The 18,171-nt window shown below is 35.2% G+C and overlaps 1 protein-coding gene across 3 annotated transcripts in view; it reads right to left on the reverse strand.

Moving 5' to 3' along the window:
- Positions 1 to 18,171, reverse strand: part of GKAP1 (G kinase anchoring protein 1) — an 83,802-nt gene that overhangs the window by 21,194 nt on the left and 44,437 nt on the right. The window contains exon 8 of one of the 3 annotated variants that reach the window (XM_086685106.1): positions 1,213 to 1,366. The exons of 1 other annotated variant lie outside the window; for it this stretch is intronic. In XM_086685106.1, coding sequence (XP_086541232.1) covers positions 1,213 to 1,366 — 154 coding nt within the window. The remainder of the gene's footprint in view (positions 1 to 1,212; positions 1,367 to 18,171) is intronic. One more of the 3 variants, XM_086685105.1, reaches the window with a different exon arrangement.

Genomic DNA, 18,171 nt, shown 5'->3' on the forward strand with positions numbered 1-18,171 from the left:
ACACCTGAAACTAATATAACATTGTGTTCTAATTATACTTCAATTAAAGAGAGAGAGAGATGAACCAAAGGCCTGTTAAGTAGAAATGAAGATATGGCAAAAGTTACATAGCACTTATTTTCAGAGGAGAACATTACACTGTTTTAAAAAAAAAAACAGGTTGTCCAGCAATACCTGGAAGCCCAGGAATTAAATCAAAATAGAGGAAGTAGGTAATATTGTTAAAGGCAATGCTGTGCATCTGAAAGGGAAGAAGAGAAAATCAAGGAGGAAGGTGTTTGTGGGCACAATACTGAAATTACTACAAGTTCCAGGCTAGGAACAGTTACTGATGGATCAGAGGTCAATTTAAGTTAAAGAACATATTCAAGTTTAAGAACCAGTAAAACAGAAGACTAGCAGTTCTGGTGAGAAAAATAAAGGCAACTTGTATGTCTCTACATGATAAGATCTTTACTTTCTTTTTTGGTTTTTGAGTGTTTTTAAATGTGAATAGCATTCTTAGCCTGCGGGCAATAGTTTGCAACCCCTGGTCTACATGTTAAAGTTCCAACTTCTTAGTTCCAAAAAAAGACCTTCATAATCTAAACCCAATCTATTTCCCCAGCCCTGTTACCCCACCTTCACATACCCTGTACATATCTCAGTGCAGAATCTTCTATTTTCTGAATATTCGGTCTATGGCTTATGCAGCTCTGGGCCTCTGCTCTTGCACTTCCCGCAGGCTCCCTCTATTTCTCTTACAGTTTATTCATCATTCAACATCCATCCCAAATGTCAATTCATCAGACACCTTTCACAATTCCCCCAGGGAGGGAGCTAGTACCTTCTCTATTCAAAGCCTCATGTTTATCGTGCTTCTCTCTCTCAAAGCCTTCATCATGCTGAATGATACTGTATAGGTCTGCCTACTCCTATCCCCACTGCTCTGAGTATCTAAGTGAAGGACAGTCTCACCCATCTCAGTATTCCCACTCCCTGTACTGGTGCCTAACAGTACCTAGCACATAGCACACATTCAGCAATATTCAATGAATGGAGGACCTCACACTTGATAACATAAGAATCTATGTGTGATAATGACTAAGATAATACCCTAAAAGTGTAGCATCATATCATAATTGGATTCCACTGCTTAAGTTTTTTTTTTTTTTTTTAAAGGAAAACTGCATCTTAATTTCACTGTGATTTTAAGAGAATTTTCTATTTTACATGCCTGGTTGTGTTCATGAGCTGCGCAATTATCTGTTCCATTATATTCTGTAAGCTGTTCTCTTCTTTTTTCTCTAATAAGAATTTTATGAACATCATCTTCCAGTCTATTGAAGAATCCTCCATCATGTGATAAAGTCTGAGAACTCAATTCCTGTCAAAAATGAATTAGGATTTACTATCATTCAACACAAAAGTGGATGCATTTAATAAACCTAGTCAGCCACTACAAGACTAGAGAATGAAAGAAAAATGGTAACTAAGAGTTAAACAACCATCTGATTCTTTTCTGTCTCCAGAAGATAAATAGTAGAGGCACATTCTTAGATGTCCTTCTCTTCATAGTTTTTTGAGTTGGGTACTGCTTGATTAAAAAAAAAAAAAAAAATTGTCCATATACCATACAATTCACCCATTTAATATGCACAATTCAATGGTTTTTAATATATTCACAGGTGTGCAACCACAACTACAATAAGTTTCATCATCCCCAAAACAAATCCTGAACTTATTAGCAGTCATTCCCCATTTCCTCCTAATACCTTCACCCTTAGTTGTCCGCTACATGACATTAATCTACTTTTTGTTTGTACAGATCTGCCTACTCTGGACATTTGATATAAATGAAACCATTCAACATGTGCCCTTTTGTGACTGGCTTCTTTCACTTAGTACAATGCTTTCAAAGTTCACCTATATTATGACATGTATCAATACTTCACTCCTGATTACCAAATAATATCCTACCGATGGATACACTACACTTTATTTCTCCATCCACTGGCTGATGGACAATTTAGGTGGTTTCCACTTTTGGGCTGTTATGAATAATGCTACTATAAACATTTAAGAACAAGTTTTTGTGTGGCTATGTTTTCAATTCTCTTGGGTTTATACTTATGAGTAGCTGGGACATGTGGTAACTCTATGTCTAACTTCTTGAGGAATTGCCAGATAGTTTTCCAAAGCAGCCATACCATTTTATAATCCCATCAGTAGACCTCATGAGGGTTCTAATTTCTCCACATTCTCACCAACACTTGCCATTATAGTGAGTGTGAGCGGTATCTCACTGTGGCTTTGAGTTGCATTTCCCTGATGGCTAATGGGGCTGAGCATCTCTTTCATGTGCTTATTGGACATTGGTGTATCTTTTTGGAAACACGTCTACTGAGATGTGTTGCCTACTTTTTAAATGGATTGCCTTTTATTTTTGAGTAGTAAGAGTTTTTTCTACATATTCTGGATACAAGCCTCTTATCCAATATATGATTTGGAAATATCTTCTCCCATTCGATGGGTTGTCTTTTCACATTCTTGATAGTGACCTTTGTATTACAAAAGTTCTGAATTTTGACAATGTCCAATTTATCCAAGAAACCATGACCTAACTCAGTTATGAAGATTTACTCATATAATCTCTTCCAAGAACTTTACTGTTTTAGCTCTTACATTTATGTCTGTAATCCATTTTGAGTTATTTTTTTTATGTGTATGATGTGAACAAAGGGTCCAAACTCATTCTTTTACATGTGGATATCCAGCATCATTTATTGTGAAGATCATTCCTTCCTCCACTGAATTGTCTTGGCATGCTTATACAAAACCAATTGAACATAAATTGGTTTCATAAAGAGTTTCCTTCTGGATTCACTTCTATTATGTTAACCTATATGTTTACCCTTATGCCATACCACACAACCCTGATTACTGTAGCTCTGTATTGCTCAATCTTTTATATTTAAGAAATAACTTTTACATAAATTCTACATACCAGTGATAAAGAAACAAGATTTTATCACAATCTATTCAATTACATTAAATTAGAAATTTTACATGTTCTCCAATAAAAGCAGCATTTCCTCTACAACTTCTTGTCATAAAGACAGAGACTAAAGAAATGTTCCTCTTATTCTCCTTGGTTTCACAAATGTCCCACATTCTTGAGCTGTAACACTCAAACTTTACCCATTTCAGTTGTTTTTGTAAGCAAATGATCCAACAGTTCAAATTCCTTTCCTTTCATATTATCATAGAAAGCATCTGAAAGAGGGGTGCCTGGGTGGCTGAGTTGGTTAAGCATCTGACCCTTGCTTCCAGCTCAGATTGTGATCTCACGGGTCTTGAGATCAAGTCCCTTGTAGTCAGGCTCTGCTTGGGATTCTCTCTCTGCTCCTCCGCCTCGTGCATGCATGTGTGGCCCTGTGCGGGGGCTCTCTTTTAACATAAACATTTAAAAAAAGATAGCATTTTACAGAAATAAAGATGTGTATTGCTGCTTAAGAAATAAACAAATGGCATTAAAAAGTTTGTGTATCACTTTGCATTTTGCAAAACACACAAGCATCACTTTGATTCTCATTACCATAAGAGATTAATAGAGCAAGACTTATTTTGTCACAAAGTAATCATGGCCTCAGGAAAGTTGAATAACTTGCCCATGAGTCATTCTATTGTTACATGGTACAGATATAACTCTAAGTCTACTGCTTAATAAAATATGTCTGGTATATTCTGGTAAGATTTTACTTTAAAGCAATAAATACAACAATGCTTAAAACAGCTAAGCTTTGATGGAAGGAATAACATGATGGCAACTAATAGGCCTCTGGATGTCACTTCTCTAAAGAGTACAGTTCTAGTCAACATCGTTGTTTTTTGAAGGCTACTACCATTAGCTGTAGAGGGTTACTACAGCATGCCTGTCCCAAAGGTACTCTGTCCTGGAGTATTATTCAGTGAAGCAGAAAGTGTCTTTGAAGAATAAGGATAGAATTTTTCAAAATATAGTTTGATAGGAAACTAGGGAGAAAAGAAGCAAAAAGGAATTACCCACAACTCCCCTTACCACACACACATCCCAACAGAAAAAAGGCAAACATGTGGCAAATGTAAGAACACAGACTCTTTAATAAGTTGAGCCAATTCAATTTCAATTTAACTCAAATACTGAACATCTATTATGTGCCAAGCATACAGTGAGAAAGACAGTATGGTATTTGTATAAGTATAGCCTTATAGATCACTGGAACATAACTGAGACTCTAGATCCTAGCTTTCACATTTATGGTCAGTTTTTTAAAAAGGAGTCAAGGTATTCCTTTAAGGAAACAAGAGTATTCTCAACAAGTGGTGCAGGGACAACTGGGCACACACACGCCAAAGGTGAATTTGGCTTCTTTTTGCACACTGAATACAAAAATTAACTCAAAACAGATCATGGAGAGGATCCTGGGAAGATGGTGGAGAAAGAAGCACCTCATCTAGACAACTGCACTGATAGAATCTATCTGATGTAACTATTTTAGAATTCTGGAATCTGTTGAAGGCTTGCAACTTCCAGGGAAAGACTTAGATGGTAAACTGAGACGAATTTTGGTTAATTTTAGCTCTTAGTACAGTAGCAGCTACTCATCCCCTGTCCTCAGTTGTGTGGCAGGCAGCTGTGTGAAATGTTTGTGGAGCAATTTGCACAATTTATGGGAACTAGGGTGGGCAAAAAAGGACCCTGTCCTCCAAATAATGGGAATCTGCTCTAGTCACTGATTGTGGCTCTGATCACAGAAGTGCAGACAAAGAAACAAAGAGGCAGGCAGTCATTGTAGTTGTACCTCCTCACACTGTTGCAAGCTCCTCCCCCTCCAGCTGAAGTGACTTCCACGGGATTCAAAGGGTTGGTGCCCTTTTTCCCTCCCTTCATATTTTGCTTTTTCACTTTTGGGAGCCAGACATTAAAAACTAGGACACTCAAAAGCAAATGTCTAGAAGGGGAAAATTAAAAAGTGACTGTGCACGTGCAAGGTAAAAGGCCCAGAAAAGACCTAAGAAATTAAGTTTACACCTCATGTTGATCCTTTGAACAGAGATAGCCTACAACAATTTTAAAAAAAAGGTGTTTTTTTTTTTTTTAATAAAACCCACCACTATCCAAGGAAGGAGAATTTGATTTCCAGAGTTACCACATTATTAGTTTCAAATGTCTAGCACTTAACAAAAAGAATCACAATGTATTCAAAGAAATACAAAAGTACAGCCTATTGAGAGGCAAAAAATAAATCAACAGAAACTGTCCCTGAAAAAGACATATGACAGTTATATGTGACAAAAACTTTAAAATTCTTTTTTTTAATATTTATTCATTTTTTTTTGAAAGGCAGAGAGACAGAGCACGACTGGGGGAGGGGCAGAGAGAAAGGGAGACACAGAATCCGAAGCAGGCTCCAGGCTCTGAGCTATCAGCACAGAGCCCAACGCAGGGCTCGAACTCACGGACTGTGAGATCATGACCTGAGCCAAAGTCGGCCACTTAACTGACTAAGCCACCCAGGCGCCCCTATGTGACAAAGACTTTATAATAACTATCGTAAAAAGATGCTCAAAGAACTGAAGGAAGTTGTGGAAAAAATCAAGAAAACAATGTGTGAACAAAATGGAAATATCAGTAGAGACAGAAAATCTGAAAAGATACCAAAAAAAAAACCTCTGGAGCTGAAAAGTACAACTGAAATGACAAATTAAAGGCAGAACTGAACTAACAGAAGAAAGAATCAGTGAACTTAAAGATAGGACAATGGAAATTACATAGGCAGAAGACTAGAAAGAATAATTGAAGAAAGTAAACACTCTAAGGGACCTATAGGATACCACCAAGCAGGACAATATACACATTGTGGGGGTCTCAGAAGGAGAAAAGACAAAGAAACAGAAAATATTTGAAGAAACAATAAGAAAATTTGCCATATTTGATGAAAGACATGAGTATAAACATCTAAGAAGTTCAAAGAATTTCAAGTAAGATGAACTCAAAGAGAGCCACACCAAGACCCACTATAAACAAACTTTCAAAACACAAAGAAAAAAATACTAAAAGCAGTAAGAAGTAAATTACCACATACAAGGGAGCTTCACTGAGATCATCAGCAGATTTGTCTTCAGAAACGTTGGAGTCCAGAAAACATGGGCCAATATATTCAAATGCTAAAAGAAAAAAAACTTTCAACCTTTTTTTTTTTTTTAAAGTGAGAGAGTACAAGCAGAGAAGAGGGGTAGAGGGGGAGAGAGTCTTAGGCAGGCCCCACGCTCAGCATGGAGCCCAACGCAGGGCTTGACCGCATGACCCTGGGATCATGAACTGAACCAAAAACAAGAGTCAGATACCCAAATGACTGAGCCACCCAGGTGCCCCATAACCAATTATCTGTCATTCAGAAATAAAGGAGAAATAAAACTGTCATTCAGAAATAAAGGAGAAATCGAGACATTCCCAAATAAACAAAAACTGAGGTTGTCTGTAAACACCAGACCTGCCCTGGAAGAAATGCTCAAGGGAGTCCTGACAAGGTAGAAAGAAAAGACAGTGACTCAGAGCCATCCAGAGAAACATAAACCTAAATAAAGGTAAATATATTGGTATGATAAAAGCCGGTGTTACTATAACAATGTATTTAACTAGGTTTTTTTTTTTCTAAAGATTTAAAAGATTAATATATTTAAAGAAAAAATAATTAGGGGTGCCTGGGTGGCTCAGTTGTTTGAGCATCTGACTTTGGCCTGGGCCACTATCTCTGGGTTTGTGAGCACAAGCCCTGCATCAGGCTCTGTTCTAACAGCTCGGAGACTGGAGCCTGCTTCAGACTGTGTCTCCCCCTCTCTCTCTGCCCCTCCCTAACTCGTGCTCTGTCTCTCAAAAACAAATAAACATTAAAAAAAATTTTTTTTAAGAAAAAACAATTAGTGTAAAAGCTAGTATTACTATAACTTTGGTTTGTAACTCCCAATCTTGTTTTCTATATAATTTAGGAAACTAATGCATTAAAAAAATTTTTTTAACATTTATTCCTTTTTGAGAGACAGAGAGAGACAGCATACAAGTGGGCGGGGGCAGGGTGGGCAGAGAGAATGGGAGACACAGAATCCAAAGCAGGCTCCAGGCTCTGAGTTGTCAGCACATAAGCACAGAGCCCAATGTGGGGCTCGAACTCATGAACCACGAGATCATGACCTGAGCCTAAGTCAGATGCTCAACCGCCTGAGCCACCCAGGCACCCCATAAAATAATCATTAGTTTATGTTTTGGGGCATGCAATGTACTAAGATGTAATTGTGTAACATCAACAACCAAAGGGCTAGGGATGGCAGTGTAAAAAGCAGAGTTTTTGTATGCTAATGAAGTTAAGCTGTTATAAATTCAAATTAGAGTGTTATAGCTTCAGGATGTTAAATGTAATCCCCATGGTAATCACAAAGAAAATAGCTACAGAATATACACAAAAGGAAACAAGAAAGGAATTTAAACATTTCACTACAAAAAATCAACTACACACAAAAGACAGTAATTCAGGAAATGACGGACAACAAAGCTATAGGGCATATAAAAAATAAACAGCGCACTGATAGAAATCCCTCATCATCCATAATTACTTTAAATGTAAATGGAGTAAACTCCCTAATGAAAAGACAGAGACAGGCAGAATGGATAAAAACACACATCTAACTATATGGTCTCTACAAGAGACTCACTTGGGATCTAAAGACACAAATAGACTGAAAGTGAAGAGATGGAAAAAGATATACTGTGAATATAGTAACCAAAAGAAAGCAGGAGTGACTATAATGAATATCAGACAAAACAGACTTTAAAATCAAAAAAGTTTACAAGAGACAAAGACGACATTATATATTAATAAAAGGTCTAATACAGCAAGAAAATATAAAAATTATAAAAATTTACATACCCCATGACACACCCATAAAAATATATGAAGTAAAAACTGAGAGAATTGAAGGGAGAAATAGGCAGTTCTATAGTAATAGATGGAGACTTCAATAACCCACTCTCAATTATGAAGAGAATAATTAGAAGCTAAGTAGGGAAATAAAGAACTTAACACAATAAACCAACTAGACCTAACAAATACAGAACACTCTACTCAACAGTAACAGTATACACATTTGTTTCAAGTGCACATGGGACATTTCCTAGGACAGCCCACATATGAGGCCACAAATGTAGTCTCAATAGCTTTTAAAAGACAAATTATATAAAGTATCTTTTCAGACAACAACGGGATGGACGTAGAAATCAAAAACAGAGAAAAGTGGAAAATTCACAAAATTGCAGAAATTAAACAACACAGTTTTAAATAATTAATGGATCAAGAAAGAAATCACAAAGGAAATTAGAAAAATACTTAGAGACAAATGAAAACCAAAACACACCATACCAAACCTTACAAGATGCATCAAAAGCAGTGCTAAAGGGGAAACTTATAGCTATAAATGCTTGCCTTAAAAAACAAGATCTCAAACCAACAACTCAACTTTACAACTTAAGGAACTAGAAAAAATAAAAAACTAAACCCAATGCTAGCAAAATGAAGGAAATAAGATTAGAGGTAAACAAAATAGAGAATAGAAAAATAAGAGAAAATCAATGAAACCAAAAGTTGGTTCTTTAAAAAGATCAACAAAATTGACAAATCTTTTTAGCTAGATGGACTAAGACTCAAATTGCTAAAATCAGAGATGTAAACAGGACGTTACTATTAGTTCTACAGAAATAAGGATTATAAAAGAAGACTATGAACAACTATATGCCAAATAAACTGGATAACCTAGATGAAATGAACAAATTCCTAGAAACAAAAGCCTACCAAAAAGAAATCACGAATAATAGAAAATCTGAATAGACTTATAACTACTAAAGAGATGTAATTAGTAATCAAAATTCTCCCAACAAAGAAAAGCCTTGGCCCTGATGGTTTGACTGGTGAATTCTATCAAACCTTTTCAAATTTTTCCCAAAAATGGAGAAAATGCTTCATAAAGCAGCATAACCTTGATACCAACACACAAAAACACTTCAAGAAAACTATACACCAATGTCTCTTATAAAGGGATGTAAATTAAAAAAAATAAAAAATAAATGTCCCTACAAAATATTAGCAAACAGAATTCAACAACTAATTGAAAGAATTATATACACCATGACCAAGTCAACCCATAGAAAAAGAAAAATATTTGCAAATCATGTATCTACTAAAGGATTCATATCCAGAATATACAGAGAACATCTAAAATTCAATAATAACAAAAAAACAACAAACAACCCAATTTAAAAATGGGCAAAGGACTTGAATAGACATTACTCCAAAGAAGATCTACGAATGCCAATAAGCACATGAAAAAATTTTCAACATCACTAATGATTAGGGAAATGCAAATCAAAACTACAGTGAATTACCACCTCATACCCATTAGAATGGTGTGTCTAGAAAGCAAGTGCTGGAAAGAATGTGGAGAAATCAGAACCCTTGCAAGTTGCTGGTGGGAATGTAAAACTGTACAACCACTGTTTAAAACAAGATGACTGCTCCTTGAGAAATTAAAAGCAGAATTACCATATGATCTAGCAACTCCACTTCTGGGTGTATTCCCAAAAGAATTGAAAGCAGGGTCTCAGAGGTATCTGCACACTCATGTTCACAGCAGCAGCACTCACATTAGCTAAAACATGGAAGCAATCCAAGTGACCACTGACAGACAAATAGATAAGCAAAATGTGGTAAATACATACAATGGAATACTACACAGCCTTAAAAAGGAAAATTCTGCAACAATGTATAACATGGGTGAAACTTGAGGATATTAAACTAAGTAAAATAAGTCACAAAAAGACAAATACCAAATGATTATACTTATATGAGGTACTTAGAGTAGTCAAAGTCATAGAGACAGAAAGTAGAATAGTGGTTGCTGTGGGGCGGGAGAATGGGGAGTTATTAGTAAGTACAGATCTTCAGTTTTATAAGATGAAAAGAGTTATTTATGGGGATGGATAGTGACGATGGCTGCACAATTTGAATGTACTCAGTATCACTGAACTATACACTTAAAATTGGTTAAGATGGTAAATTTTATTTTTTTTATTTTTTTTTTTTTAATTTTTTTTTCAACGTTTTTTATTTATTTTTGGGACAGAGAGAGACAGAGCATGAACGGGGGAGGGGCAGAGAGAGAGGGAGACACAGAATCGGAAACAGGCTCCAGGCTCTGAGCCATCAGCCCAGAGCCCGACGCGGGGCTCGAACTCACGGACCGCGAGATCGTGACCTGGCTGAAGTCGGACGCTTAACCGACTGCGCCACCCAGGCGCCCCAAGATGGTAAATTTTATATGTATTTTCCACAATCAAAAAATGGATCATAGGCTTTAAAGGAATAACTGAAACTATAAGGTTTCTACAGTAAATCACTGTGGACTTGGGTTAGGCAAGAGCATTAAATGAAACACCAAAAGCACAATCCATAAAAGAAAAAAATGATAAACTAGACTTCATCAGAATTAAAAACTTCTGTGTTTCAAAAGACCATTAAGAAAATAAAAAGGTAAATCACATCCTGGGAAAGAATATTTGCAAATCATATATTTGATAAAGGACTTATATCCAGAATGTGTAAAGGAATCTCACAAAACAGTACGACAATACACTTTAAAAATGAACAAAACATATGAATGGACATTTCACCAAAGAAGATGTAAGGCTGGCTGATGAGTACATGAAAAGATGCTCAAAACTCACTAGTCATTAGGGAAATGCAAATTAAAACAATGAGATATATGTTCTAGTATGGCTATCATCAAAACAAAGGACAACAGCAAATGTTGGCAGTGATGTGGAAAAACTGGAACCCTCATACATCACCGGCGGGAGTGATAAATGGTACATTCTGGAAAATAGCTTGACTTTATTACCCATCAATTTCACTTCTAAGTATCCACCTAAATGAAAACAAATATCTACACAAAGACATGTATCAAGTATTCACAGCGAATGTCCATCAACTGGTGAATAAACATTTATACAATGAAATGCTATTCAGCAATAAAGTGAGATGAACTATTGACAGATGCTACAATGTAACATGGATAAATCTCAAAATAGACTATGGTTATGATTGCAAAGTTCTTTAAATTTATTATAAGTTATTGTATTGAATTATACACTTAACAAAGGGTAAATTATAACTCAATAAGATTCTTTTTATTTATTTTTATTATATTTTATTTTGAGAGAAAGAGAAAGAAAGAGAGAGAGAGAGAGAGAGAGAGAACACACACAAGCAAGGGAGAGGCAGAGAGAGGGAGAGAGAGAATCCCAAGCAGGCTCTGTGCCATAGTGCAGAGCCCGATGCGGGGCTTGAACCCACAAACCATAAGATCACAACCTGAGGTGAAACCAAGTTAGTTGCTTAACTGACTAAGCCACCCGGATGCCCCAAGACTGTTTCTTTTTAAAAAAGGACATCCATGATAGCACCATTTTAGTTAAAACTAGAACATTACCAGTACCTTGTTCCCTACATAAGAGTAACTGTTAATATAAGTTTAGGATTTATTATGTCCATATTATATTAGTGTATTATGGATGTATTACTAAACAATATTCATTTTGCATGGTTTTTATTATGAAATTTTCACCCACATACTTTACACCTGCATTTAATAATTTTTAAGGTTTTCCTTCACAATTTATCCCACCTCCTTTTGATTTTTACATTCTAGACATCATTTCACCTTAAAATTCACATGCAATTACAAAAAATTTTCTACTTTAACCATATCATCACACTTAACAAAAATATTCTTTAATATTATCTTACACCTAGTTTAAATTGCTTCATAATATTATCTTATACCTAGTTTAAATTGCTTCAGTTATTATCGAAATGTCTTTTATTGCTAATCTAACTAGGGTTCAAAATTATATTGGTCATCTCTTAAATCTCCTTTAATCCAGAACACTCCTTTCCCACACTTCACTGTTCCTTCTCCATAATACTTTCTTATTGAAGAAACCAAGCCAGTTGTCCTGCAATTATCCATCTCCTAGATTTGCCTGACTGCTTCCTTTGGGTATCACTTAATTTGTACATGTAATCCCTAGATTCCTAAAATGGAAGTCAGATCTTAAGGCTTACTTCATCTGTGACTTAAACATATTTGGCAAGAATAATTTCTTTTGCTTGATTTTAAGATTTATAATTTGGTTATCACTCTGATGTAGTCTGAGACCTTTCACTCACCATTCTCTTTTGGATTCATCCATGTTACATGTGCCAGGCTCCCAGGACACACATAAGTATCTCTAGGGCATCTATACCTATGAACAAGTAAACTACTAAATCGTAAGTTGTATCAAGGGTTACCAAACTATGGCCCAAAAGAAGCTTGTTGCCTTTTTTGCAAAAAAAGTTATATTAAGACACAGTCATGTTCATTCATTTATGTATTGCCTGTGGCTGCTTTTATACTACAGTGACCAAGTTCAGTAGTTGTGATAAAGATAGGATGTGCCCCAAAGCCTAGAATATTTGCTACCTCGGTTATAATGTATATTCGACTTTACAAAAACACAACATTTATACTAATTTATATTCCCTTCAATGTAAACTGACCTATAATCAATCCCATTCATCTAGAACCTCTGACTCTTAAGATTTTCAAACTTCGTAATTTTTGCCTATGAGGTATTGCAGAGTGGTCTTAATTTGCATTTCTCTGATAGTAGCAAGGTTGGACATTTTTTACGGGATTTTTTTGGCTATCGTATTTCCATTTTATAAAATGCTTGATGTCTTTTACCTATATTTAAAATTTCTATCCTTTGAGATAGCAAGAAAACAAGACAGCCATTTCCTTTTTAATCATGTAATAGGAGTTGTTTCTGTATCTGGATAATAATTTTCTAGGAGTTCTGTTTTGAAAATACTTTCTCTCAACTTTGTTTTGTGGGTTTTTTACTATCTTTTTGCTCTTTTTGTAAATATAAGTTTTGAAAATATAAGTTATTCATTTTGAATAACAATTTACCAACCTTTCATTTTACAGTGTTTTTGTTAAGATTTTCTCTATGTATAGAGTCAAATATATATTCCATATTTTCTAGTTGTATGGGGTTTACAATTAATTGCCTTTCACATAGAAGTATTTAATCTATGTGGAATAGATTTGAATTAATGATAAAATATTAAGATCAATTTGACTTTTTCCCAATATGACTAACAACTGTCCCTTGCTTTTCCACATGTAAGACATTATAATGTTAACTAATGAGCACATTGTGGAATTAGCACAGGAACAAATCAATCACCGAAAATGCCCAAAAACAGACCACTGCATATGTGGAATATTGATGAATGATAGGTAATACATTAAATACAGTTCTTCTTTAAGGAGCTCTTGGCTATTATGTAGCCTTTGTTCTTCAATATTAGTAATCTGTTGAGTTCTTAGGGGGAAAAAAGCTTTTAGGATTTTCATTCGAAATGCAAAGACAATTTGGGAAAAATTGTTACTTTTATTATAATAAAGCTTATCCACACAAACAGCATGTCTATCTATGTAGATCATCTTTGTCTTTCAATAAAATTTTATAATTTGTTCCATATAGTTTCTGCATGCTTAGATCTTTAAGTATCTTGTAATTTTTTTTGTTACTACTGCAAATAGGATCTTTTTGAAAAATAATTTCTCTTTTGCCACTTGCATAAAGAAAATCCAATTCTAAGCTTTTATTTTTTTGAGTTTTTATATTTGAGTATAGTTGACACACAATGTTATATTAGATTTAGGTGTACCACATAGTGATTCAACTTCTCTATATTCTGTTATGTTCACAAGTGTAGCTACCATCTGTCAACATACATCGCTATTACAATATCACTGACTATATTCCCTATGCTGTGCCTTTTATTCCTATGATTTATTCATTCTAGAAGTCTGTTATCTCCCACTCCCCTTCACCCATTTTGCCCATCTCCCCCCCCCCCCCCCATTCCACCGTCCTCTGGCAACCATCAGTTTGTTCTCTATATTTGCAGGTCTGATTCTTTTTGTTTCTTTATTCATTTATTAAATTCCATATATGAGTGTTATCATATGGTACTTGTCTTTCTCAGTCCGACTTCTTTCACTTAACATAATACCCTTAGGTCTACTCATGTTAAGCACATACAAAGCATATATACAGTTTGAAGATTATAAAAAAATGACATGCTTACAAGTTACTGTCAAGGTATTTATAAAACTCTCCTAGCACCCCAGAAGATTCCTTGCTTCTCCTTTCTTCTCCATTAAGGGGGTGACTATCTGAACTTTCTGTGATAATCTCTTTGACTTTATTGCCTGTCAATCTATGCATGCATCCCTAAACATTAAGTTCAATTTTGCTTGTTTTTGAACTTTTTATGAAATCATGTTGTTCCTGATAACAATAATTCATTCACTTTCAATGCTGACTAGTATTCCATTGACTAAATTTGCCAGTTTGTTATTTATTTCATGGTTGATGGGCATTTAGATTCTTTACAGGTTTTGATCTTAACGAACAATGATGCTTTAAACTCTCATATAGGTATAGTGGTCCACATAAGCACACATTACTACAGAGTATGTACTCAGGAGTAAAAGTGCTGGGTTGTGGGTTATGGACATCTTCAACTTCAGTTTGGAAAACTAATTTTTACTTACAATTTTTATTTAATTTTTAATTAAATATTTCTTATTGAGGTATAATTGACATAGAGCATTATGTTAGTTTCAGGTATATAACATAATTCATTTGTATATACTGCAAAATGATCACCACAGTTATTTAGTCTAATTAACATGTTACCATACAGTTACAGAACATTTTTTCTATGATGAAAACATTTAAGATTTCAAATAAGTAATACAGTATTAACTGCAGTCACCATGCTATACATTATATCTCCATGACTTATTTTACAACTGTAACTGTACTTTTTGCTTCCCTCCACCCATTTTGCCTGTTCCCTCACCCCCAATCAGTTCTCTGTAACTATGATCTTGGCTTGGGTTTTTTTTGTTTGTTTTTTGTTTTAGATTCCACATATAGGTGAGATCATATATTATTTGTCTTTGACTTATTTCATTTAGCATAATGCCAAAGTCCATCCATGTTCTCATAAATGGCAAGACTTCATTTTTTTTTTTTTTATGGCTGAATATTCCATTGTAATACATGTGCCATGATTTCTTTATCCAATCATTCGCTGGTGAAACTTAAGCTGTTTCTAGGTCTTGGCTCTTATAAATAATGCTGCACTGAACATGTGGATGCATGTACCTTTTCAAATTAGTGTTTTCTTTTCTTCATATAAATACCCAGAAGTGGAATTGCTGGGTCATACGATAGTTCCATTTTTAATTTTTTAAGGAACCTCCATATTGGTTTCCATAGCAGTTGCACCTCTGCATTCCCACCAACAACGCATAAGGATTCCCTTTTCACGACACCTTTGCCAACATTTGTTATTTCTTGTCCTTTTTGATAACAGCTATTCTAACAGGTGTGAGATGATATCTCATTGTGGTTTGAGTTTGCATTTTCCTGATGATTAGTGATGTTGAGCATCTCCTCATGTACCTATTGGCCATCTGTATGTTTTCTTTGGGAAAATGTCTATTCATATCCTCAGCCCAGTTTTTTAAATGTTTTTATTTATTTTTGAGAGACTGACACAGAGACAGAGAGACAAAGTACGAGCTGGAAAGGTGCAGATAGAGAGGTAGACACAGAATCCGAAGTAGGCTCCAGGCACCGAGCTGTCAGCACAGAGCTTGATGTGGGGCTCAAACCCACTGATCACGAGATCATGACCTGAGTCAAAGTCGGATGGTCAACCAACTGAGCCACCCAGGTGCCCCCCTCAGCCCATTTTTTAGTGAACATGTTTGGGCTTTAGCTCTTGAATTGTACAACTTTTTAATATATATTTTGAATACCAACCCCTTATTAGATATATGATTTGCAAATATTCTCTTCCATCCATTTCTTCCACATCATTTTGATGATGGTTTCCTTTGGAGTGCAAAAAGTTTTTACTTTGATGTCGTCCCACTTGTTTGTTTTTGTTGCCTCTGCTTTGGGCATCAAATCCAAAAAATCATTGCCAACAGTGGTATCCAACTTGCCACCTAGGTTTTCTTCTAGGAGTTTTTTTTTAAGTTGAAGTATAGTTGACATACAATACTAAATTCATTTCAGGTGTACAACACGGTGATTCAACAATTCTATACATTACATGATGCTCACCACATTAAGTACAGTCACCATTCTGTGTTGTAATACAATGCTATATTATTATATTCCCTATGCTTATAGAACTTGTATGTTATGCCCTATAACTTTTTCATTTTATAACTGGCAGTTGTATTTTTTTTTCAGTATTTATATGGTCCTTTATTTGCCTAGAGTGTTTCAACCGCTTTCTCACACACATAATTTTTTTTAATTAATTTATTTTTATTTTTTAAATTTACATCCAAGTTAGTTAGCATATAGTGCAACAATGATTTCAGGAGTAGATTCCTTGATGCCCCTTACCCATTTAGCCCATCCTCTCTCCCACAACCCCTCCAGTAACCCTGTTTGTTCTCCATATTTAAAAGTCTCTTGTGTTTTGTCCCCCTCCCTGTTTTTATATTATTTTTGCTTCCCTTTCCTTGTGTTCATCTGTTCTGTGTCTTAAAATTCTCATATGAGTGAATTCATATGATATTTGTCTTCCTCTGATTAATTTCACTTAGCATAATACCCTCTAGTTCCATCCACGTAGTTGCAAATGGCAAGATTTCATTCTTTCTGATTGCCAAGTAATATTCCATTGTATATATATACCACATCTTTATCCATTCATCCATCGATGGACATTTGGGCTCCTTCCATACTTTGGCTATTATTGATAGTGCTGCTGTAAACACTGGGGTGCATGTGCCCCTTTGAGACAGCATACCTGTATCCCTGGATAAATACCTAGTAGTGCAATTGCTGGGTCAGGGGTAGTTCTATTTTTAATTTTTTGAGGAACCTCCATACTGTTTTCGAGAGTGGCTGCACCAGTTTCCATTCCCACCAGCAGTGCAAAAGAGATCCTTTTTCTCCGCATCCTTGCCTGGAAGTTGTATTTATTAATCTCTCCATTTTACCTATTCCTCCAACACCCTCCCCTCTGGCAGCCACTAGTTTCTTCTCTATTTATGAGTCTATTTATGAGTTCTGTTTCTTAGTTTTGTTTTTTAGAAGCCACATATAAATGAAATCATATGGTATTTGTCTTTCTCTGACTTGTATCTCTTAGCATAACACCCACTAGGTCCATCATGTTATCACACATGGCAAGATTTCATTTTTCTTCCTCCTTCTTTATTTCTTCTTCTTCTTGCTAACTTTTCTAGGAATTTTATGGTTTTAGGTCTTACGTTTATATCTTCAATCCATTTTAAGTTAATTTTTGTGTATGGTATAAGACATTGGTCCAGTTTTCCCAACACCATTTATTGAAGAGACTGTCCTTCCCCATTCTATAGTCTTGCTTCCTTTGTCATCCACATATGTGTGGATTTATTTCTGAGCTCTCTATTCTGTTCCACTGATCTGTGTCTCTTTTTATGCCAATAGCATACTGCTTTGATTACTGTAACTCCAGTACAGTTTGAAATCGGGGAGCATGATACTTCCACCTTTGTTGTTCTTTCTCAAGATTGCTTTGGTTATACATGGTCTTTTGTGATTCCATACAAATTTTAGGATTGTTTGTTCTATTTCTCTGAAAAATCTCACTGGAATTTTGATAGAGAGTGCATTGAAACCTGTATGTTGTTTTGGGTTGTTTGGACATTTAAACAATATTAATTCTTCCAATCCATGAGCGTGGGATATCTTTCCATTTATTTGTGCCTTCCTCAATTTCTTTCATCAATTATAGTTTTCAGGGTACAAGTCTTTCAACTCCTTGGTTAAATTTATTCCTACATATGTTATTGATACAACTGTAAATGGGATTGTGTTAATTTCCCTGATAATTTGTTATTATTAGTACATAGAAACGCAACAGATTTTTGTATATTGATTACATACACTTCATTAGTTCTAAC

Source organism: Puma concolor, chromosome D4 (genome assembly GCF_028749965.1).
Source record: "Puma concolor isolate L17-30 chromosome D4, mPumCon1.1.hap2, whole genome shotgun sequence".
NCBI classification, from domain to species: Eukaryota; Metazoa; Chordata; class Mammalia; order Carnivora; family Felidae; genus Puma; species Puma concolor.